Raw genomic sequence first — 24,954 nt, 5'->3', positions numbered from 1 at the left:
CCCGTTATACATTTTGCACCCTTTCCCAACTTTCCCCCATCAGTCTATTCTCCCCATTTTAGCAGCAGTCACCTTCCAATGGTGACAATGTGACATGCTCTCCATCTGGGCAAAATCCTCTAAAGAGCTCCCCATTGTCCTTAGGACATGATTCCTGAATTGTGTGCTGAGATGCTACAGAGAAAACTCATGGGGACACAGGGGATGTTATAAATGTTCGAGAGAAGGGAGGGGTCTTTGCCATTTATTGGGCATCTGCAAAATTACTAACCTGAAATAGTATACAGTTTCAACATTAAAACATATGTTGTATAAACACATACAAACCTTTCTTTCATGTGGTCTATCTTCATTAAGGTGGATTTTTAGCAGTTGATACAACTACAAAGTATCGCAGAAAAATTAATGAGGAATAGGAAATGAGGGGGGCAGTATCCGACTGCAAAGCATATGTGGGAGAAGCTGTGGATATTATTTTCTTTTTAATGTTTGTTTATTTTTGAGACAGAGAGAGACAGAGCATGAGCGGGGGAGGGGCAGAGAGAGAGGGAGACACAGAATCCAAAGCAGGCTCCAGGCTGTGAGCTGTCAGCACAGAGCCCGATGAGGGGCTCGAACTCACAGACCGCGAGATCATGACCTGAGCCGAAGTCAGACGCTCAACCGACGGAGCCACCCAGGTGCCCCGAAGCTGTGGGTATTTAAGAATAAAATTAGGGATGCCTGGGTGGCTCCGTCGGTTGAGCATCCGACTTCAGCTCAGGTCATGATCTCGCGGTCTGTGAGTTCAAGCCCCGCATCGGGCTCTGTGCTGACAGCTCAGAGCCTGGAGCCTGCTTCCAGTTCTGTGTCTCCCTTTCTCTCTGCCCCTCTCCCACTCTTGCTCTGTCTCTTTCTCTCAAAAATAAACGTTAAAAAAAATTTAAAAAGAAAGAATAAAATTAAAATACGGCTTTTTCTTTAGATTTGCACACATCATTTTTCAAATGGCCACTAAACTTTTGGGGACATAAATATTTCATTAAGTTGTTTGAACGTAACTACTCAATAAACAGAATTAGTATTTGCCTGGTTCCTACAGGAACCATAACAAAATCACTCAGAACATCCTGAAATGAGAAAGTGTGGAAGGCACCATGTTAGGATAAAGTTCAATGTCTTTTATGTAACATACGTAGGCTGGCTCCATGACCTAGTCCCCAGCTCACTTCTCTGGCGTGCATGCTAACATTTTCTCTGCAGGTCACTCACAGGGACTTACTGTAGACCCCAGGATAAGTCTGTCCCTTTCTGGACATGACCTCAACACACACACACACACACACACACACACACACACACACAACCTTCTTATGTCTAACTCTACTGTCCAGATCTCAAGTTAAAAAAAGAATAAAAATCCTCTTTTTGAAATCTTTCCTTAATCTTGCAAGACCACCAGAAGTGCCCCTTCTTCGCAACACCACTCAATATTCTTCTTCTTCCCCAGCACCCCTAGAGGAGGGAGCAATGTGAGTCCTTACTGTCTATCTCTCACCAGCTCCCCTACGGTGTTCCTCGGGGTGTGGATTAGTACGGCTTCGTTGGCCTCAGACGTTCCCACAGTTCTTGCACAACACAGAGACTCAGCCAACATAGGTTGAATTAATGCACAGGTGAGCAATTCCTTCCCAAATAGTACAATCCCAAACCATTCAGCAGTGCAGAGACCCATATCGTTTGTATTCCATTCCTTCCTGCCCACACAAGCCACACCTCCCCTCATAAATGGGATGTAAGACTGGATGTCACGCTAGAGTCACAGACAGGATGTCACAAGTGCTCAGGGATGGAGGCTGCAGCTTGCTGACCTTCTCTGGATAACACACAGGCAATTTGAAAAGAAGTAGAGTTACCCCCACCACACAACCACACCCCGTTCTGAAATGCGGCTGGTGGCCGGAAGGTGCCTGGGCGAAAAGCCATCCCTCGGGGATCAACGTGTCCTGAGCATGACACATCAAAGATAACCTGGTGGACACCGTGCAGCGGGCACTGGAAGATGAGGTATCGCAGACTGCTCCCCATCACCTGGGCTGATTAATAAATTAGACGTTTGCAAATCATGGGATGTGTGCTGTTTACATGAATCAACGCCTGCTGCTAGCTTAAGGGTACCTTGTCAGTATGTAGGCCTCTGATCCCTGCCACACGTGCTTCAGGGCATCAGAAATCTTCCTCTTTCTGTTCCTTTTTATCTGCTTCCTAACAAGTGTCCTCTTGGTCTAAGAATGGAGCCAGTGTTGTCATCCTAGGACACCTCTTCCACGCAGCGCCCAGACCCCTCCTGCTGTCGGAGGTCTCCTGCAAAGCTTCTCGGAGTCCCTGTTGCTGAATTTCCAGGGAATGGTGCTTCGGATATTTATTTTAACTACCCGTCCTCAAGCACTTGTTCTGTGCTAAATGTGATCCTTTGTTGTCTTCTCAAACCTTTACAACAATTATGGAATGTCTCCCCATGTTACAGATGGACAAGTTGAGGTCAGAAAGTTTCGGCAACATACCCCGGATTTGATAGGTGGGAAACGACAGAGCCAGGATTCAAACCAAAATCGGCTTGAATCTAAAGATTTCCTTCCCGTCGCTCAAGTATAGCGACTGGTTTAAGTTCACATAGGCTTAGAGACTGACTTGGGGCTGGAAGTTTCCACCGAGGTTTGCAGAGACAAGCCAGGGACAGATAAAGGCTGGGCTGCAAAGCCTTCCTCCAAGCCAGTCTGGGAATCCACTGCTAATGAGACTCAGTAATTCTTATGCCCAGAAGGAAGGCCTTGAGAGATAAAGAAACTGCCTGGAGGCAGAAGCCTGGGCATTCTGATTCCTTTCATAGGGGATACAAAAGTATCCAGCAGCTGTTGAATTGTACATAAAAAAAATGCATCCTGCCAAAGGGTGCCAAGAATGGAATTGGGGCAGGTAAGTCTGGCTGTAGCCCGGGAAGAGGACTGCCTGGCGGGTAGGTCCGGAGGAACTCTCCTGGTGGCACTGAGTCGTACTTGGGAGTTAATGAACTCTATCTTTACTGCCTCCGTCTTGGCTCGGGCGCTCCCTTCCTCTCCCTTGAATTATTGCCACAGCTTCTGAACCCTTCTCTCTTACTCTCTTCCACTCAGTTGGCACGCTGCAGCCAGCGCGGTATTTCTAAATGCGTTACCAGACCACGTCCACCCCATGTTCCAAACCCTTCATCATTCTGTTGCCCACATCAGGAAAGGCACAGGTTCTAACCTGAGCCCATGGCAAACTCTGAGAATCAAACCCGGCACAACTGTCCTCTGAGCCCCAACTGACCACAGTATAGACTCAAAGTCAGTGTCTTTCAGACTGTAAGGCCCACTCCACCGGTGGAGGTTGAAATCACTTTAGTTGGTAGGTAGCAACATTAAAAAAAAAAAAAATAGGGCAGCCTGGGTGGCTCAGTGAGTTGAGGTCCGACTTCGGCTCAGGTCATGATCTCACGGCTCATGAGTTCAAGCCCCGCATCAGGCTCTGTGCTGACAGCTCAGAGCCCGGAGCCTGCTTCAGAGTCTGTGTCTCCCCTCTCTCTGCCCCTCCCCTGCTCATGCTCTGTCTCTCTCTGTCCCTCAAAAATAAATAGACATTAAAAAGAATTGAAAAAAATAAATGAATCAGAAAGGAATAGGCAGAATGGAAAAGAACAGTAAATATCAAAATATATCACATGTACTAAGGTTAAGTATTTTTTTTCATGAATTTTCATTTCAATCATACATCTTTAGCTCTGTCTGTACTGCGTCTATATCTGTTTATTGAGTGTCAATATGAAAAGAAAATGAAGATGAGTCAGGGTTAAGAAATGTAAAACCAACAGAAAGAAAAAGCATTGCTCTAAATAGGTGTCTAGTAATATTCTAACAATTAGCTAGAGTTTGGTTGAAATCAATTTGCCATTCCAAATCTCTTTCACTGTTGCCTCCAAGCTGCTGTTCAGCCTTATGCCCTAAGTCGCTGCGACACACACACACACACACCTATAGACCTAGGCTTTCTCCTACCTCTTATCTTTGCAGACTCTCCTCCATCTGCCTGGGCTGCTTTTCTTTCGACAGCCTTCTCACAAATTCCTAATTGTCCTTGAACACTGAGTTCAATGCCCGTTCCTCTAGGATGCTTTCTTAGACTTGTCTTTTCAGCCCACACTTCCCCACCGTCACAACCCCAATGCTAGGGGAATCCCCCCCCCCACCCCCCCAAACACAGCACCAAGAGTATTGCTCAGCCAGGGAACTTAGCACATGCACTGTGCTCATTTGTCTTTCAGTCAATTTTCCCCAAGATATAATGAATTCCTTGAGGGCAGGGATCAAAGTTTCCCCTTCTTAACCCCAAGGGAACAGTGCAGCGCCCCCCGCTGGTAGAAGTTTGGAGATCAGTAAACATTTTTCAAAGGAATGACAAAGCTGCTGGGTGCTCCAGATCATGGATCCAGTTCCTGCTTCCTTGGCCAAGGTTTGGAGCGTGGAGTCTGAAGCTGCAAGGCCTTGTCTCTCTTCCCTTCCAAATTCCCCAGGTCATAACAGTGGCCATGTTTGGTGTCAGCAGCTCCGTGTGAGGGAGGTGCACAAGCCTGTCCATTTTCGGTCATTGCTTCTCACTAAAGCTGGGTCATTGCTTGGCCAAGATCGAAGCAAACTCAGGTTTGCAGCTCACGAAGTCAGCTCAGTAATGACAAGGCAGCAAAAAGGTAAAGGATAGCAAAGGTACCAATTTGGTAGCAATAAAGTTATCATTCTTGGAAGTGGAAGATCAATTTTAAATAATCAACACAAAAGATTATCTTTGAATCGACTCCAAGTGGCCCGGGGGATGTTTGCTGTGTATCCTTCCCCAACCCTCTCTATTCAAGAAGAAGTTGATCAGAAATTTGGATTAAATGAGGGACAATGTAGGGGGAGGGTATAGGGTAATGGTTCTCACCAGTGACACCACTCTTTAAGTGGCTACAGTTGATAACTATCAACAGGGGACACTGTCCCACTCTCATCTTCTTTCATACCTACTGGGCATGCTCTTAAAGGGATAAAAAGTATCTGTTAACCCACTTGGTCCAAACTGGTTTTTAATAACTCAGACCATGTATATCTGAACCTAGCAACAGAGCGTAAACATCTTACTTCCTAAGGAATTCTGTAGTCAGAGGAGAAACCCACCAGATCTTCCAGGCCTTCTGGAAGAATGGAGATTGTTTTTTGTTTGTTTGTTTGTTTGTTTGTTTGTTTCTGGAGGAGAGAACTGGTTTCCCTTAAATACTGCCTCTCTGCAGCAGGAAGCAAAAACTGATTCACCTTCCTAAATGCATTAACTTGCACTCTGGTCTGAGGCCATGTCTTGAAACATGCAAAATCACTTCCCCTTTGGTCCTGTAGCCAGACTCTTTGGGAACGTGGCCATTACACTGATGTCTATATTGCAACCATTCCAACTCAAACTCATGAAGACCAAATTCTAAGACTATTTATTCCAACATCCTTCTCACCAGCCCTTTTCCTTTTGTTCCAAAAATACTTGCTCCAGAGCAGAATTTCTCCACCTCGACACTACTGACATTACGTGTCAGATCATTCTTTGCTGCAGAGGGCTATTTGTACATTATCAGATGTTTAGCAGTGTCCCTGATCCCTGACCTCTAAATGCTGGTAGCACCCATTTGCATAACCAACTGTGGCAACCAAAAATGCCCCCAGACATTTCCAAATGTCCCTTTAGAGAGCAAAATCACCCCGACTGGCAATCACTGTCCCACTTCCTTGGCCAAGTGCTAGCTCTCCAAGTTAAAGAGGTGTCCCTTTAAGAGCTATGACACAGGCGGGTGTCTTAGCCTGGGTGGCTAAGCATCAGACTTAGACTCAGGTCACGATCTCGCGGTTTGGTTTGCGAGTTTGAGCCCCACGCTGGGCTCTCTGCTGTCAGCACAGAGCCCACTTCAGATCCTCAGTCTCTCTCTCTCTCTCTTGCCCCACCCCACCTCATGCTCTGTCTTGAAAAAAGAAATAAACATTAAAAAAAAAAAAAAAAAAGAGCTTTGACCCGGGCTGGTGTCCAAAAGGGGAAGACTCAAAGCCAGGTAGAACCAGCAACTCCTTAAACTTGCTGTTAGAATTCCAATACCTCTGAGAATAAGAGCTTGCAAGGTCAAAGAGATTTGATCAAATTTGGGAAGCAATGGTTAACAACGGTTAAACACACAGGCTCTGGAATCTGCTTACCTGTGACATATCCTACTCTCCCAGAAATTAGCTCTCTTTCCTTGGAGAAGTTATGTAAACAGAGATGATGACAATACCTAGTGCACAGAATGACTGGAAGGATCAATCAGTCGGACTAATTCATAGTCAGTGTGTTCATACTGGACCCTTGGTAAGCTTTCAATGCTAGCAATGAACTTGCCATCATTGTTATCATTTATTTGACTGTGGGATCTTTTTTGTTGCCGTTCCAAAAAACACCTTTTAACATCGCGTTGAGCTGGAGTTCTATATAATCTACTTTAAGAAATGCTGATTTAGACTCAATTTCCCTATGCTAATAGAAATCTAACACTGGCACCATGGGATACTAAGATCCTGTCTGGAATCCAGAGGCTGCTGGTTTCCTTTCAAGTTCAGCCACAAGCATCCTGAGTGGTGCAGTGGCAGACCTCTCCCTCGCTACCGCTTGTCTGTAAGCTCCTAGAAGGCAGGGACCACTCTACCTTGTACTTTATCGGTTCGGCAGTGCACAGCATCTGGCATACCTAGGTACCCAACAGATACTCTTGAATGATTTCTTGATAAGGACCGCATCTCATTCATCTGAGGGAGACCGTCCACCTAGCCCCAGCCCCATTCATTCAGCCAAGAAGCTTTACCGCAAAACCTACTATAGATATTTTTGTGAAATACGTCAGGGAACCATTAGGATATCAGATTAGAACTGAGATTCATGCAAGTCTGAAATAACTATGCAAGACAGTTAGGCAATCAGACTTGGTTTCCCAGGATTCGATTTACATTCAACTTTTAGGTACTTATTTTGGGCTCAAAGGAAGGTGCACCATAAGCCACAAATCACTTGCTCAGCAACCTGCAGGGAAAACCACTCAATCTGAAAGCACCTCTTGCGGCATAGTGCCTGCCATTGTGAGTATCTCCCCTCCGCCCTGACTCTCCAGAACCAAGTGAACAAAGGGTTCTATAATTTTTCTATTAAGTACGCCCCCGAAATAATTGCTACATTTTCCCATTACTGATGATTGCAAAGTCAGGAAAAAAAATAAACAGAAAATAAAATCCAAAAAGGCAGGAAACATCTTTGGACCAAACGGAGCTTTTTCAGAGCAGACTGACTTCTAAATCGTCTCGAGAACAAAATAAATAATTTTTAGCAATGCAGTCGGCCCTCTGAGGTAAAGGGGTCAAGTCGAATTTATACAGGTCCTGCAAAATTTCAAGCTCTACGTGTTTTTTTTAATGTTTATTTATTTTTGAGACAGAGAGAAACAGAGCATGAACAGGGGAGGGGCAGAGAGAGAGGGAGACACAGAATCTGAAACAGGCTCCAGGCTCTGAGCTGTCAGCCCAGAGCCCGACGCGGGGCTCGAACTTATGGAGTGTGAGATCATGACGTGAGCCGAAGTCGGATGCTTAACCGACCGAGCCACCCAGGTGCCCCAAGCTCTACACGTTTGATATCAAAGTTACTTCTTACCACAAGCACACAAGGCATTTAATATTAGCCCCATATTACAAATGAGAAAACTGAGCCTCAAAGAGGTTGCAATTTGCCCACTGGCAAAAGGAGTTTCTCAGTATTTGATGGTGAACCAGGTAACTAAAAACCAGAGAGAGTCATGACAGCATTAGGTAAGGGCTCTTGTGGGGTCTCAGAGGCCCGCTTCTGACTCCCAGCTGTGCCACTTTCCAGATGTGTGACCCTGGACAATTTGCTCACCCTCTTGGTGCCTTAGTATTCTCATTCATAATATGGACAATAATAGTATTTCCCTCCCAGAAGGGCTGTGAGTATTTAATGACTAATATATGTATGGGCTGAGCAGAAAGTGAAAATCAATGATTTCTTTTTAGAATGATGACTTAGAGCCTTAATGAAAAAAAAAAACATTTGTAGATAGAAGAACATTTAAATTTCATAAAGCACTCCTACACAAACTTTACCTCATTTGACCTACTAGGTCGGCCAGACATCATTATCCCTTTCTACAGAGGAGAAAATTGAGGATCTGAGCTGTTCCTTATCCATTCCTATCCATGGAATGATAACTGTTTGTTTATCGACTTGTATGTTTCTTCTACCTTCCACCCTCAACTCCAAGTCTGGTGGAGGAGGGGCCGGGCACTACAGGTTGTGCACATGCGTGTGTGTTTGTGAGGGTGTGCGCCTCACTGTTTTCTCTTGGTCATTTCGGGATCACTAAATCGTAGCACAGCTCATGGCATTATGACCAGAGCTAAATTTTACAGCAACCGATGTATGAATGAGTGAATACGCATGAATGCCTCGGCCCAGGACGAGAAAGCTAGAAAGTGGCTCAAAAATAAACAAAGTCTCCAGACTCCAAGTCCACTCTTCTCCACTACCCCAGGCTAAATCCTCAGGGGACATTATTTCATGGAATCATGGAATTTCAGAAAAGGCAAGGGCCTTGAAGATCACCTTCGCTAACAGTCTCGTTTTACAGATGAAGAAACAAGCTCCAAAAGGTCCATTATTTGGCCAAAAGCACGCACAAAGGAGGCAGGAGAGGTGGGCCAGCATCCAGGTTCCCTGACTTCAAGTTCAACGATGCTGGCAGGTTCAGGCAGGAAATGGCCCAGCCTTCCTTCCATGTGTCAGCTGAGACTTATGCATGACAGAGCGTGTGCCTTGTGCACCCAAACCACTGCCTGTACACATATTATTGCTTGGCTTGTGAAACAACGTGAGAGAAGACTTCTGCTGGGATTTAATGGGAAAGGTTCCCATCCTTGCCATTGGCACGGACTCCCCACCATGATTCTATGAGCTGAAACCAGCCTCTGTGTGCATATACATGAGGAAAGAAAGGAAAGAAATGGCCTTACCCCACTTAAGTGCAGAGAGCAGACCTCCTCTCAGACTTTTTTTCTTTCTGAAGCTCCCAGATCATCCTGGGGCCTGCCATGGGTTCAGGGTGGGGTGAACTGGCCAAAGCTTGAAGACTAAACACCTCAATAAAGCTGGCTCTCTAGCATAAGAGAATATGGTGCATTCCTGGAGAAAGCCTTTCTTTCATGATGCAAATGTCCATTGTCTAATACGCTATGTTCACATTAGCACATAAGAAGGCACATTGGAAATCACCGGTTTCCTGTTTCCACAAAGCAGCACTCAATGAGGACAAAGTGTCAATTGACTATTATCCTGATGAGCATGTCCTAGCTGGCTTTGGCTCTGGTCTGAACCTGGCCTGGATGGGCACGATGTCTCTGGGTACTTATTTGCATGTGGGTACACGTGCAGATTATGATAGGAGATAGGAGCCCCACCTAATCTTTGCATGTAAGAAACTGGTTCCAGATCAATGTTTACAGTATTAATGATCTCCCAGTTATACCTACTCTGTTCTTTTTTCCTTTGTAGCACTTATTGTGTGTGTGTGTGTATGTGTGTTTAATCAATGTCAGTCTCTCCTATGAGAGCAGGGACCATGTTCATTGTACTCATCATTATATCATCTGCACCAAACACAGTGCTGGGCCTGTTGCTGGTACTTAACAATTATTTGAAGATTAAATAGAGGAAGGAAGGAATAACTAGATGACCAGGGGCCTGACTTCTGGGTTGAACTCCATCATTTAATTAACCATGTGACCTTGGTTAAATCTTATACTTAATTTTAGAACTAGAAAGCATGGTAGAAATCAGCTTGTTGGATGACCGCACACTTTGCTTTAGCAGTGGGATCCAACGGAAAGGATACGTAAAATCAGACCGTGAAAACAGCAGAGTCAGACCTTCTCTTGTGTAAGCACTGTGCACAGCTGGGGGGGGGGGGGATCCTGCCTGAGCACCCCCCCCCCCACACACACACACACTTTGCCTATCTTCTCACAATAAAGTGGCTTTTTTGACTTCTTTAATCGATCCTCAAGATTTCCAAGAGCACAGGTTGAAAACCACTGATGTATTTCAAGGCTACCATTTGACAGATGAAGAAAGCAGGATCCAGAAGAGGAGGGAGCTTGACTAATGTCACAAGACCAATGCCCAGAAAGCTAGAGTTAGTATCCAAATGTCCTGACCCCCAACCTCACTAGCAACTTTCACTTCTTAGCATCTCAAAAACCAACCCCAAAGGTTCACAAAGCGGTTGGGAGGAAAAATGTTTGCAAGAGTCCCTTCAGAACTCTGACACACTCGATGTCGGGGCACCAGGCTTGGGGGAGGGGCAGCCGTGCAGCACAGTGGCTGGAAGGAGGGCTTTGGGGTCAGGCAGGTCTGTGTTTGGACCCCAGCTCCTGTTCCTTACCACAAGGAATGTGTCCATGGGTCCCACCGAGTGGGTCAATGCACTCCGCCTCCCCAAGTCCTGGCCTTCCTACCTACAAAATGCCAAGGCACTGCTCACCTGACAGAGGATGCTGTGAGAACTGAATGGCCTCTTTTCATGGCACATCCTAGGTGCTCAATTAAAGGCTGCCACTGTCGAACGTTTGTGTCTATGGTTCTACTCAGGGTATCCGCGGAAGTCTAGGTTATTTCAACAGCAATCGCAAACATATGTTAATCATCTAACATGCAGGATAGCTCCCGTCGAAAACTCAAGCATAGCCCTCCTACTGTATCATTACTACTCATCTTCAAACCAACACAGCCCCATTGTTTAGCACCGAGCCAGGCATACAGCAATCGCTAAGAAACATTTGTAAATAATGAACAGATGCCTTGAGTTCTGCCGTATTCATTGGCGTGGTTATGGATTTATAATCAGACTTTGTTTCCACCCCAGACTCCGTCATTTCTCGGCTACCTCACTCTATTCAAGTCAGTCACCTTCTGATCTTTAAAACGGAAATTTGAACCCCAGTCATCCAACTTGAAGGTGGCTTCAGGAGGCTCAAGTGGGAGCAAAAGCCACATGTGAAACCAAGGAGTTATCGTCTGATAAAACACAAAGAGTGTGTTTCCTAGATCTCCGCTACTTGCTCCGTTCCCCTCAATCCTTTATCTCCAGCCTCCATCTTTCCGAGCACCAGGAATTTCAGATGCCGGTGCGTTCTGCTGAGTAATCAGGGAAGCACCCATGTTTGGTTTATGCGTGTTCACAGATAGCAATGGCTGCATTCTGCCAGAAATTACGTTAAGGATCCAACTCTGAAATTAGGTAGACAACTATTGTTCTTGGGTAGTTGAGGAATAGTTGTCCCCAGGAATGGGCTTCTGAATCAATAATTACATTGCTATTTATTGAGAGAGAAGGATACAGGCGATCCAAAGCAGGCTCTGCGCTGACAGCAGAAAGCCCGACGCAGGGCTCAAACTCACAAACTGTGAGATCACGACCTGAGCCGAAGTCGGCAGCTCGACCAACTAAGCCACCCGGGCACCCCAATAATTACGTTTTTAAAATTCTGGTATGCTTCTCTTTTTAGAGAGGAAATACCCCTAGTTTTTCACCCTTGTGTTCCTTCCCCCTTTTCTTGCCCACCCCGTGTCCACGCTCCTTTGTGTCTTGCTTCCCATCAGGCTCAGAGCACCTCTCCCCAGTAACTCTCCGATTGCTTAGCACCCTTTAAGGCTCATCGGTGAACTCTTTCATAGATGGAACCACTGCAGAACCTCAGCCACTAGTGGGCCAACTTCCAAAGTAGGGTTTGAATATTCAGCATAAGCCACAGGCAGGTACAGCTGGTAGAGGCTGCACGAATCTCACATCCCTAATCCATAAAGCCCCCAAATGTGCAAGGGAGACATGTCTATTTTCATACCAAATACAAAAAAAAGACTTACGCCCTGAATGCAAGCCTTCCCTGATGCAGTCAGCATCCTTTTCCTCCACCACGTTCCCCAGCTCTCCTGTTCTCACTGGCCCAGGAGGGTTAGGGTGTGCCCCTTCTTCCTTGACCTTGAGACAAAGATTATACCTCTAGAGAGCTTTTGGCATTTTCCAACTCATTTAAGTACACAACACGTATTGTGCGCTTTTGACACACCGTAGCAAAAAAAAAAAAAAAAAAAATCACTCAAGGGATCGGATCCAAAAATGAATTGCATGGAAGTCCTGCCTTCCAAGAGTTTCTAGTTAGGGAACAAAGAAACACAAAAAGGCACTCTCTAATTTCAGACGGTTTAAAACGAAAGAGATGTAAGTGTAGAGAGCTGTGGAAGAATCAAAGAGAGGGTGAAAGCCCAGAATGGGGAGAATCTCGGATGGTTTCAAAGAGAAAAGAAACTTGGGGCTAAGTCCTTTTTGGATGAATGGCATTCTAAAAAGTCAAGAGCCACTTCAGACCTGCTCAAGAAAACATTGTCCGTGGACAGTCCCTACTTGTTTCCAGATGTGTGAGTATGTTTGGGAAGGATACGGGTACATCAGTGGCATTTGCAAACGACACCACCTATACCTGACGTGGTTGATTACAAATTCTGTGACCACGGATACCGATAAAACGGGGTTTGAACCCCAATCCCATCACTTACTGACTGTGTGACTTTAGGCAAATACTTTCACCTAGCTGAGGATCAGTTACTTCATGCATACAGTGGAAAGAACAAATGCAATCTACCTCCGACGGCTATTACGAAACCTTATATGAGATGGCGTATACAAAGTAAAGCACCACGCTTGGCACACAGTAAGCACTCAATGAATGTTAGCTATTTGCTCTTCTCCTTGTCATTGTCAATCTCTCGTGCAAACTACAAAAACAAGGTGAAAAGACGAGTAACAACCCGCTGAAGGCTCACGATCCGTTGGCCCAGACGGTCCTCCACGCGGCAAGGCCCTACCAACACCGGACGCCAGAAAGCACTCTGTGAATGAAAGGCGCGGAAGGCAGGGACCAGCTTCGCCCAGATCTTACCTGTATATTTTATATCTGGTTGTAAATCCTTGACGGTGTCTTTCCACAAAGGATAGGTAGCTCCTGGAGTGGTGGAAAGGCCCCCTGTCTGAAATAAGCCAATCAAATTCCTTGGAGACATGTTGGTCTGTCCCAGCTGGTTCCTGGTGGGAGGGCTGCACTGAGATACGGCCCCATACAAACAGGAAGTAGAGGAGCTCAACAAACCTCCAGTTCATGCTTTTCTGCCGGCCTTTTTCCTCTCATTCTTGCTCCATTCTGTGGAGTCCTGAGGAGAAAGAGTAAAAAAAAAAAAAAGAGAGAGAGAGAGAGAGAGAAAATAAAACAAAAGGAAGAGAAAGACACAGGAAAAGAATAAAAAATGTGGTTAAAACATCTTCATAACATAACAGTAAAGTGTATCAAGGTTTACAAAACCCAGTATGTTTCTGGTTAAGAGCACGGCACTTGGGGAGATCTGGGCTCGCGTTCCTGCTTCGCTGTTCACATATTGTGTGAACACGGACAAATGCTTAGCCTCTTAGGGATGCAGCCGCCTCAAGGGCAAAACAGAGGATGGGCTTCGATGCCTACACCGTGGCACTCGGCGTGTCATAGGAATGCAAGGCGTATGTGTTCGAAGGACGAGTGAAACGGACGAAGGCAGAACCAGAGTCTCATACAGCCAGTGAGGGATGTGGCAGCAGAACTCAGGCGTCTGTCCCACCCAGTAGCTCCATGGACAACCTGCCTCTTGTGATCGAGACTCCACAAACGGGAGCTCTTTTCTCCCCTCGTCTCACGCAGACGCGTACGCGAGTACACGCTTGGCTTCTGCGTCATCGGAGGAATGCCCAAAGTCTGAGGATGGCCTGTGACCATGGCTCTGGGGGCTGGACACCTTGCGGGTCAAGCGTTCACGGAGCTCCTGAAAGTCCAGTTCTACACCTCTCAGTGGAATGTCTCCTTGACCCCAAGGACACGTGGCCAGTGGTTTCACTGTTGAGGATTCTGAGCCTCAAACTCCCTGAGGTTCAGACGGGAAAATAAAGGCGAAGAGATTAGGTGGGGTTTTGCCCACCTCCCGTTTTTTTTTGGGGGGGGAGTGTTGATAACAGCATAATGGTGCCATGTTGGAGAAGAGTTTAAGACTAAGGGAGAGCTGAGGCAGAAACCCTTCATGGGGAGAAGAGAAGAGAGACCACAGGCCATGCTTAGCTTTTTGACACTCGTCTTTACCATCATTTTCTAATTATCAGCTTAGCACAGTGCTTGTGCCCCCAACCCTACTCATTCTAGAAGAGCTTATCTCACTCATTATTTGAAAGGCAGATTTGAACCCAGGTTCCATCAGTTACAATCAGCATCATTTCAGGCAAGTCATTTCATATCTCTGTGTCTTCCTTCCCGTCGGCAAAATGTGGTTAACAGTAGCCCCTAGCGTGAATATGGAGTGACATAACTTCTGTAAAGTGTCCCAGCCAGGGCTTGCCATTTAGTAAGTGCTCAATAAATGGCATCAATGATGAGAAGGATAGTGACAATGATGAATGTTGACACTGATCGTGTCCACATCTTCCCTGGTGGGCGGGGGGGGGGGGGGGGGGGGGGTGTCTTTGTGCATGCTGTCTCCACTGCCCGGCCAAGTCCTATTTATTTTTCAGTAGCCAGCTGAGGTCGGGTCCTCAGGGATCATTTCCCATCTTTCGTTCTCTCTAAAAGTGTTTGTTCCTTCCTCACGGTTCTCACTGCTCACTCTGTGAAACTGTACATCAGTCCTTAGTTATCTTTTCTTATATTTATTCGTTCCTGGGTCAGCTTTGCTCTTCGTAACTGGCCAGAACCTTTAAAAGACTGTCTCTACACAGGGCGAGCTGTGTGACGCAGGACAATCACCTCCTTTCTCCGGAGCTCAGATTTTTAGGCCTACCATTTAAAAACGGCCAAGACACGGGGGCTCCTGGGTGGCTCGGTCGGTTGAGTGTCCGACTCTTGCTTTCGGCCCAGGTCATGATCTCACAGTCGTGAGTGAGCCCCGAGTTGGGCTCTGTGCTGAGAACGGAGCCTGCCTGGGATTCTCCCTCTCCCTCTCCCTCCGCCCCTCCCCCCACCCCGAAAAAATTAAAAACGGTGAAGACATAAACATGTTGTCAGGTGTAACGCCATGCGTAAACATGAAGATATGGGATATCTTCGTCGTCTACGCTTCCGGCTGAAAATGGGAAGAAAGTAAAGCTAAGAAAGAGAAAGAAAAAAAAAAAAAAAACCAGACAAGAGATGTGAATTTCCTACCCAGGCGGCCACGGCCCTCTGGCGCCCAACTGCACCCTGTTATTACGAGAAGCTGCAAAAATCTGCTCGGCGCTGCAAGCCCCAGCTGTCGGGGGCAAAGGACAGAGGCACGGGAGCAGAGCCGGGGGCCGCCAGAACCCGTGGCCTCAAGTGCTGTTCAGAGCCTCGAACAAAGCAGTGCCTGTCGAGGGCAGAACCGGGGCAGCTCCAGCGGCCAAAACCGTCCACCTGAGCGCAAGCAGGGGGCGGAGGCGGTTGTTCGGCACTGCCGGCAGGGGGCGCTGCAATACACCGAAATCGCATTCAGCCCTTCTCCAGGGCTTCCGCTGGGAGTGGGTGCGGGGTGAGGCCCATGACAGAGTGCTTGGCTGCCAGCCGTTAGAAAGGAAACAGGATGCAGGGGGCTGCAGCTTTCAAAAGAGGAAGAGCCTATCCGTGGAACCGCAGAGCTTGTGTGTGTGTGTGTGTGTGTGTGTGTGTGTGTAAGAGGGTGAGCTCTTAGCCCATAGTCCTAGAATTAGCTAACAGCTGACCCATCTAATCCAGTGTTTCCCAAGTGGCAGCCATGTTACCCCCCCCGAAGGACTTTTTTTTTTTTAACAAATATTATGTTTTTTAAATTTGTTTATTTTGAGAAAGAGAGAAAGCGTGAGGGGGGAGGGGCAGAGAAAGAGGGCAAGAGAGAGAACCCCGAGCAGGCTCCACACTGTCAGTGCAGAGCCCCATGCAGGGGTCGAACTCACAAACCATGAAATCATGACCCGAGTCGAAGTTGAATGCTTAACCGACTGAGCCACCCAGGTGCCCCTCCAAGGGACATCTTGAGTATCACGAAAGAGGGGGGTGCCACAGGCATCTAATGGGCAGGGTCAGGGATGCTGCTAAACATCCTGTAATGTACAGAACATCCCCACAGCAAAGAACATTGGACCCAAATGTCAACTGGGCAAAAGTTAAACCCTGGCTGACTCAACTCTCCACAGGACCACGACCCGGCTCCTGTCTTCCAGCTCCTGGGGGTCATTCTGTCGTACTGTCTGGGCAGGGCTGCACGTGCATGTGGCTGTGTTTGAGCCTTCTCTGTCATCGGGACAGTAAATGTCACTGAGACAATTTACATCCCAGCAAGTGGAGATGAGTGCTTCGTGGAAGAAGTCTGGACACATCTCTGTTGACTCAGAAAATCACAATAATCCACAGAACACTAAAACTGGAAATGAAAGTTTCTAAAGGTGCGTGTTAAGAGAAGTGGATGTTTTGCTGGGCAAGAGTAAGGACTAGTAGGTGTGAAACAGACATGTCATATCATGAAGACGCTAGGACTCATGGGAACAGACCCCAAACAGTACCAACTGTACTAGAGGCCCAAGATAATAGTAGGGTCTGGGACTGATATTTATTGAGCATTTACTGTATACTTGGGTCTAAAGCAGTCTGTACCCTTGGTGGCAGCGAATGTACCCAGTACAGGCTAGATGTTAATAAAGGTTTCTTCATGAGATGTGTACAACTGCCCATTTAACAGATGATAACCTTGCGGCTTGGAGACATTGGATGACTCCTAAGTTCACAACTTCTGAGTGTTAGATTCAAGATCCTAAGCCATGTATATCCTTGTATAAAGTCTTTGTAGTTTCCACGACATCCCCCAGCCTTACCACACATCAGCTGAAATTAGGTCCTACCCTCTAGGGATTCAACATATGAAGGGAGGTGGTATCATACCCACGCAAGAGGAATTTTAATATAAAATAGGCTGTCATGAAACTACAACAAACAAAAAATATTCGGTGGAGACATAAATGTACAGGCATTGTTTCCAACACAGCGATTTGGAAGGATCCTACAGAACAGGCGGTATTTGAGCAGGTCCTTAAATAGCATGTAAGGTTTTGGGGTTTTGTTTTTTTTTTTAAGTTTATTTATTTATTGAGAGAGAGAGAGAGAGGCAGAGAGAGAGGGGGACAGAGGACCTGAAGCAGGCTCTGTGCCAACAGCAGAGAGCCCAATGTGAGGTTTGAACTCATGAACCAGGAGATCATGACCTCAGCTGAAGTCGGAAGCTTAATCGACTGAGCCACTGGGGGGCCCCCACACGTAAGGTTTTATTAAGCAGAGACGGAGAAAAGGAGATTCTAGCAGAGCAAGTAGCATCAAACAAGCCTTGGGGGCGTAGGAGGGTGGGAGAGGGCAGAGGGAGGGGCGTGTGCCCATGTTAGCACACAGAGTGGCAGGGACTTCAGTGAGAACACGTCCTATGAGGTTTTATCTGTGTGTGTGTGTGTGTGTGTGTGTGCGCGTGTGTGTGTGCGCGTGTGTGTGCGTGCGTGTGGGTGTGGGTGTGTCTGTCTCTCTCTCTCTCTCCCTCTCCCCCCTGCCCTCACCAAGAAAGAACTGCATATCCCAATTCCGTGCTATATGTATACTAAGAGCAAAGAACTACAGATGTTCAAGAATTCATTCACTCATCCATTAACATATTTAGCTGGAAATCAAATGAAAGGAGCAGACCAGCAGCGAGGGCCCTCAGGGGACGTATTCTCCGCTGGGCTGGGACGAGTGAACACAGAGGCAGAACCTCTATGTGCGATGGTGAACAGGCCTCTAAAGAAAATCAAAGCAGATAAAGGGGACTGGGAGCGAGGCTGTTCCCCGAAACACGTGGTGTTCAGGAAAAGCTCCTCCGGGAAAGCGGTTTTTGAGCGGACACCTGACGGAAGGGAAGGGGTGAGGGGTGCAGATGGCTCAGAGAAAAAGAAATGTCCATGGAAGGGAGGAGCGAGGGAGTAGTCAGAGGCCAACCCGTCGTTCAGCCTCCTGCAGTTTAGCTGCGGGAGGAACCGCATATTAATTGAGCATTTACTATGTCCTAGAAACCACAGAGCCGCTTTCCACACGTGACCTCGTAGCAATACAGTAACAACTTATGGTCTCCACGTTACACACGGAGGGCGGGGAACCTGAGGTTTGGGAAAGTTAGGGAGGCGGCTCAGCACCACAAAGCTGGCAAAGGGCACGGCTGGAACTGTAGGCCTCGCCGTCTGATTTGGGAGTCACTGACCGCACGTGGCTGGGAAGCATTTGAAATCCAGATTGCTAGCCCAAATCGAGATGTGCTGTTAGTATGAAATACACACCCGCCGGATTTCAAGACCCAGCAGGAATAAAAAAATGTGGTACGATATCTCACTAATATTTATATTGGTTACATGTTGAAATAGTACTATTTTGGCCGGGCTGGGTTATTAAAATGTATTCTTTAAATTTTTTTCACCTGTTTCTTTTTCATCGTTTGAGTGTGGCTGCCAAAACTTTAATTTCTTTTAACGTTTATTCCTTTTTGAGACATAAAGTGAGACAGAGCATGAGCAGGAGAGGGGCAGAGAGAGAGGGAGACACAGAATCCGAAGCAGGTTCCAGGCTCCGGGCTGTCAGCACAGAGCCCGATGCGGGGCTCAAACTCCTGAACCATGAACTCATGACCTGAGCCAAAGTCGGACGCCTAACTGACTGAGCCACCCAGGTGCCCCTGGCTGCTAAAACTTTAAAACTACACACACGGATGGTGTTGGACTTTTATTGGATGGTGCGGGGCTAAAATGAGCCTTTTCGGCTCTACGACGCTGCCCAGGAGGGTCATTCATCAATCCCCCTGTTTTTATCAACATCTGGAGAATCCACTTGACTCTCTGTCCTACCACTGGCTGAGCCACTGTGCACTTGCCTCCCCTGCCAAAATCACTAAAGAAACAGACAATAGGGGCGCCTGGGTGGCTCAGTCGGTTAAGCGTCCGACTTCAGCCAGGTCACGATCTCGCGATCCGTGAGTTCAAGCCCCGCATCGAGCTCTGTGCTGACAGCTCAGAGCCTGGAGCCTGTTTCAGATTCTGTGTCTCCCTCTCTCTCTGCCCCTTCCCTGTTCATGCTCTGTCTCTCCCTGTCTCAAAAATAAATAAAATGTTAAAAAAAATTAAAAAAAAAAAAAAAGAAACAGACAATAAATACATTACAAGTAAAAACTCCCGTGTTCAAGGACTAAACCTCCAATCCTCACTTACTAGAGACAGCCCTGGATATCTACTACCATGATTTGGAGGACTGCTGTTTTTTTCCAATATTCATGAAGGGAGCTTCCGGCCACTGGGGTTTAGAGCCTGTGAAAGAAAGGCTGGTTCTATTCCGAGCACTGCCCTTGACCTCCCATGACCTTGCGTGAGTCACAGGCCCGCTCCCGCTGGGTGCCCCGGTGGATGTGGGGCAGCTGATGCGGGCTGTGGCCTGGAGAGCACATGGGCCCTTGGCTGAACTGTGCTATATATAAGCCTGCAGTGTTATTAAGGGAACCGGGTTCATCCCACACAGAGCACACTCTCTAATCGTTGCCAGCGTAAATTATTTACATCCGAGGAGCACAGGCAGGACAGAGACACACAAGGGTCTCCCAGGAGAGGAGGGTCACCAAGCTCCTCCTCCAGAGCCCTCCGCTTGGACTGCTGGGCCATGCCCGCATTCTGGGCCAGAGAGGAGAAGGGAGCAGCCCCAACCCCCTAAGCCTCCATCCTTGAGGCCCCTGAGGACCTGAGGTCACCTGCAGTGTTTGCCTGCTAACCCTAGGTCAACCTGATAACCTCATTCAGATTTCAACTTTTTTATTTTTTTTTAATGTTTATGTGTTTTTGAGAGAGCCACAGAGACAGTGTGAGCAAGGGAGTGGGAGAGAGAGAGAGGGAGACACAGAATCCGAAGCAGGCTCCAGGCTCCGAGCTGTCCGCACAGAGCCCGACGCGGGGCTCGAACCCACAGACCTTGAGATCCTGACCTGAGCCAAGTTGGATGCTTAACCGACGGAGCCACCCAAGAGCTCCCAGGCTTCAACTTCTAAACCTGGACCTCTGGATGTGACTTGTCACCAGATCGCTGCCTACAGAGCCGGGGGACCATGAACACGCAATAACCTCCTGCCCTGTGCCTCAGTGTCCCCATCTGTAAAATGTGAGCAACACCGGGAGGATCAGCATCTCTTAGGGATCAGATAAGGATGAAATGGGATTTCAAATGCAGCTTCTTGGGCCTCAGCTTCAGCTGGAGCCCCAGACAATAGAGACTATATTCTAAAGAGAGGGATACGCCCACTATACAGGTCCTAAAAAAAAAAGGTAGCCAAACTACACCTTCTGAGATTCTTGACCGCTCACCCACATGCCGGCATGATGGGATCAGGAGTGGTGCTTGAGTGAGACCTGGCAGTGTTGGGAGTGCTCCTGCCAACCCCCAAACAGGGGAAGAGACGAGTAGTAGCTCCTCACCTCACCCTTCAACACGATTGCTCAAAGAACAGGATCAATGATCAATGTTCCCGGGAGCCTGGGGGGGGGGGGGGGGGGGAGTATGGCTGATTGGTGTCTGACTCACACCGGAGACATCTAAAAAAAGAATCTTAAAGAAAGATAGGCTGAAACCCGGTGAAGGGGTAGGGGTTGCAGTTTGGAGAGCGACTGCCTCGCTCACGTGCAACACGTGCTCCCCGTGGCGCAGAGGTGAGCCACGTGCAAAAGAAAGCCTCAGGAAGAGGGGTTGCCCCAGATCCCACCTGGAGGGAAAGGGGATCTCAGGTAAAAGGAAACTGGACTCTGCCAGCCATTTACCAAGGGTCCCGTACTGGTCAGTAAGGAGCTGAAAAGAGATGCATTTTTCTTCATCGAGAATCACAAGTAAGAGAGCCCAGAGAAGAAGGGAAGCTCCAGATGTGCCCCCAAAACGCCGCACGGAAAAAACGTTAGCACTCACCCTGCCAGAAGCACTCACGCTAAGTCTTTGCCAAGGTACTCGTCGAGGAAGACTTGCTTTCTTTTTATCTGTCCGTTCTTGACCCAACCTTGTATCCAAAAGAAGCTGTGATCAAGGTCAGCAAGATGGAGGAGATACAGCGCAGTCATAAGCCAGGGAAAGACAGGACAGTCTGGGGAAAGAGCGACTTCTCCCCCTTAAACAAAATGTAATTTATTTGTTGTAATATACTGACCTGGACACGTTCAATACCGAACTAAAACTGTGTGTGAGGAAGAGTGAGCAGAAACAACGTGGGACATAACTTGAAAAAAAACATGCCACGAAGGTTTGCAAAAAGGTAAGTGCAGGTTAACTTGTTTAGTTTTCTTTATATTTTGTGTTTTCTTTATTATTTTGTATTCTATTATAGCATTGCAATCATTTTAAAAAGTTTTTTTTTAACGTTTATTATTATTGAGAGACAGAGACACAGAGCGTGAGCAGGGGGAGACACAGAATCCAAAGCAGGCTCCAGGCTCTGGGCCAGCAGCGCAGAGCCTGATGCGGGGCTTGAACTCACAAACCGCGAGATCATGACCTGAGCTGAAGTTGGACGCTTAACCGACTGAGCCACCCAGGCGTCCCTGCAGTCATTTTTATATGAATATTTTTGGGTTGTGGAATGAATCCTCTGAGTTTCCATGATTTCTTACGGGGAAATTTGCTTTGACAAATGCTTTGGATTACAAGCATGTTGCTAGAACAAATTAAGCTCACAAACCAAGGTTTTCCTGTATTTCTATTTTGTATCTAATAAAACGGAGACTCTTCTAAAAAAAAGTCATTCTTTTTCCAATGTCACATTATTTTAAAATGGCAGAATTAAACTTCAATCCAAGCCAAATCTAACTAAATTTTATGACTCAGTGCTTTAACACACCAAACTAAAAAACTACATCATCCTTAAGTTGGAGTTTTCTTGTTTTGACAACCATCAACAACCACAAATTAACTGTGAAGACGTTAACAAAGAGAATAGCTGATAAGTTGAGGTGTGAAACTTCTAGAAATGTGAAATCTAGGGACGACCATGGCAATCTGAGAAAAAACTGAAATATGTGGGCTCATTATTTGTGTCATTTTTGAAATACTTTTTTTTTGTTTGTAATTAACAATATAAGTACGTATAGTATCCTTCCTCCATAAAGATTTCATCTGGAGCCACATTTAGGATATGAAGATCTAAATTCAAGGCAACTGCCTTTTAAGTGTTCCCTCAAAATTATCAGCAGTCTCTGCAGGAGATCTTTCAAAAAGGAATGTGAAATTAACATTTTTGGAAGGTCTTTTCTGGGCCAGTTTGGTAACATTCAATAAGTAAGTATTTGTTGACTATCCCTACAATTTTAATTAGGTCTCACAGTCCACAGTAAGAGATAGACAAAGAAACAAGTAATATTTTGGGTACAATGGCATAGGGCAAAGTCAGGGTATACCCCACATTCTGTGGAGTCTGGACCCCCAAGAAGGGGTGTCCAAGGAATGTTCCCTGGAGAGGACATCTAAGCAAGCCTTAGGAGATCAAGAGACATTCGTGAGGTGACACATCTGGGGTCTACACTTCAAGCCAGGAGAGAAACATACAAAGGAATGAAGGCGTGTGGTGTGGATATAAGATCTAAAACATTTCAAAGCTACTGCAGTGGCAATTTTGAAGCAGAGAATGGCAGGAAATGAAGCAAAGGAGCTAAATGGGGTCACATGCTTCATAATCATAGCTTTTCACATGACTGGCAGTTTCTTAAAGACATAAATTCTTCCCTGTCACCCCCATGTATACCCAGGATCTGGAACCAATCATATGCTAAGGCACTAACTCAGCATTTATTCAATGAATCAACTTCACAAATCAAGGTCTAGGATTAGACCTGTGGGACCACAGGGAACCTCTGAAGGCTTTTAAACAGAAGCATTTTGTGTTAGAGTTTCATTTTAGATGGATTACTCCAAATGTAGGGGCAGTGAATAGATTTAGGAAGAGACACGGACAAAATTGAGGAGGCCAACACAGTAGCCTAGGCTAGCGATGGTCTGAAAAAGATTCCTTCTATTTGACAGTTTTTAAAAAATGGGGGGACAAAACTAGCAAGATTTGATGACTGGGCAGGTGGGGTGGAGAAAGAAAGATGTCTACGATGTCTCCTAAGTCTGGTTGGATGATTAGACTGATGATGATATCATGCATGATAATAAAGAATAATGAAAAAGAAATGTCCATGGATGGGGGCAAATTCCCTGTTGAATCTGTTGAGTTTGAGGTGTCTTTTGAACATTCGAGTCAGAATTTCCAGTAGGCTATAGAATCCTCGACTCCAAATCATCAGAGAGGCCAGGGCTAAGAGTAGAAATTTGTAGGTCAGTATGAATAGTGATGGTCAGAGCTCTGGAAGTGGATGAGAATTCCCAGTGAATACGTGTGAGACAAGAGTGGTGGGAAACACACACAGAGCAATGCTCCTATTTAGGAACGAGGAAGAAGAAAAGAATCCCATAAAGTAGATTATAGGAGGAGGGGAAGAACAAGAATTATCAGAGAATAATGTCCACAAAGCCAAAGGAGCAGAAATATTTAAGAGAAGGGTCTCAAGTTTCAAAAAGCTACAGGATGAGCAGTTGAACAAGATAAGGGCTCAAGATCCCTATTGGAATTAAGAATACAGAGGTGGTGGTGACGGTTTTCAATGCTTCAATGAGAGCTGAATATTCATTGAAAGAGATTAAGGCATGAATGTGACATGAACACATAGAGGCGGAGAGTGGAGAGTACTTGGCAAAGAAGGAAAGATCAAAAAATCAGGAGTCAAGGCTCCTTTCCTCTCCACCAGAGAGGGATGTGAACAGTCAATGCAGGATTCCGTTTTTTCTTCATAGGATGAGGATATTTATAAACTCAGAGGCCAGATATAGAATTAAGGAAAAAAAGAAAAATAGGAGAAAGAAAATAAATTAGTACTGATTGAAAGAACGGCATGGGGTTCTGCTATTGGGATAGAGTAGCAGACTCGGTTCCAGCCACTAGGGCATCAAAAAAGAAGAAAGTTTCCGTGGCCTTAGGAAGCCATGAAGCTGGTGAGAAAGAGAAATACGTACACTCCAAATCGCAAAACAACGGATTGAGTTTGATCAGAGACCCGAACGATGTGTTGCTGGAACAAATAAAAAGTAACTCACGCACAGCCCGTTGAAGACGACTTCTCAGGGGAGCTGAGATTTTACTGGGGCTCTCATGGTTCAAGTAGTGATTGTCCAGCTGAAGGGGGACTAAGGGACTGGATAGAAGGCATTTCAGGTAGTAGGACCAGTGTGAGCAAAAGGTGTGGAATCATGCAAACCTACCTACTGTGTGTGCAAATCACTCAACCAGATACTGCGTGGGACACCGAGATGAGTGAGAAAAGGCTGCTCGCCTTACAGAGGCACATGGAAGATTCTGGCGCTAGAAAGCAATGCCAAAGATGGGAACTGGTACTACACAGATGCTCAAAATATAATTGTTCAATAAATAAACAGTGTTCTGCTGAGTTAATGGCTCTGAATTCTTCCCTGTGGCTCATCCATTCTTAATATTCAGTGGAGCAAATAAATAAAACACTTAAGTTTCCATCTGCACCTAAATTTCAACATTTACTCATCAAAAGCTCTGACCCTTGGCTTGATGTTTCCATCAGGTCACTAATGAAAACAGCTGAAAGTTTCCTGCTGGATCCATTTGGATAGAAGCTCCTTTGGCTCTGTTATTTCTCATGCAATGGCG

The 24,954-nt window shown here is 46.4% G+C and overlaps 1 protein-coding gene across 4 annotated transcripts in view; it reads right to left on the bottom strand.

Annotated features, from left to right (window-relative positions):
• Positions 1-24,954, bottom strand: part of BRINP1 (BMP/retinoic acid inducible neural specific 1) — a 174,291-nt gene that overhangs the window by 111,794 nt on the left and 37,543 nt on the right. The window contains exons 1-2 of one of the 4 annotated variants that reach the window (XM_027034949.2): positions 15,372-15,578; positions 13,101-13,368 (exon numbers count right to left, since the gene is read on the bottom strand). In XM_027034949.2, the coding sequence (XP_026890750.1) occupies positions 13,101-13,318 (218 nt within the window). In that variant the 5' untranslated portion in view covers positions 13,319-13,368; positions 15,372-15,578. Of the gene's footprint in view, positions 1-13,100; positions 13,369-13,547; positions 13,566-15,009; positions 15,148-15,371; positions 15,579-24,954 lie in introns of those variants that run through there. The other 3 variants (XM_053204710.1, XM_053204711.1, XM_027034948.2) reach the window with 3 other exon arrangements.

Source organism: Acinonyx jubatus, chromosome D4 (genome assembly GCF_027475565.1).
Source record: "Acinonyx jubatus isolate Ajub_Pintada_27869175 chromosome D4, VMU_Ajub_asm_v1.0, whole genome shotgun sequence".
Taxonomy (NCBI): Eukaryota; Metazoa; Chordata; class Mammalia; order Carnivora; family Felidae; genus Acinonyx; species Acinonyx jubatus.
This window is presented reverse-complemented; position numbering and strand designations above follow the sequence as displayed.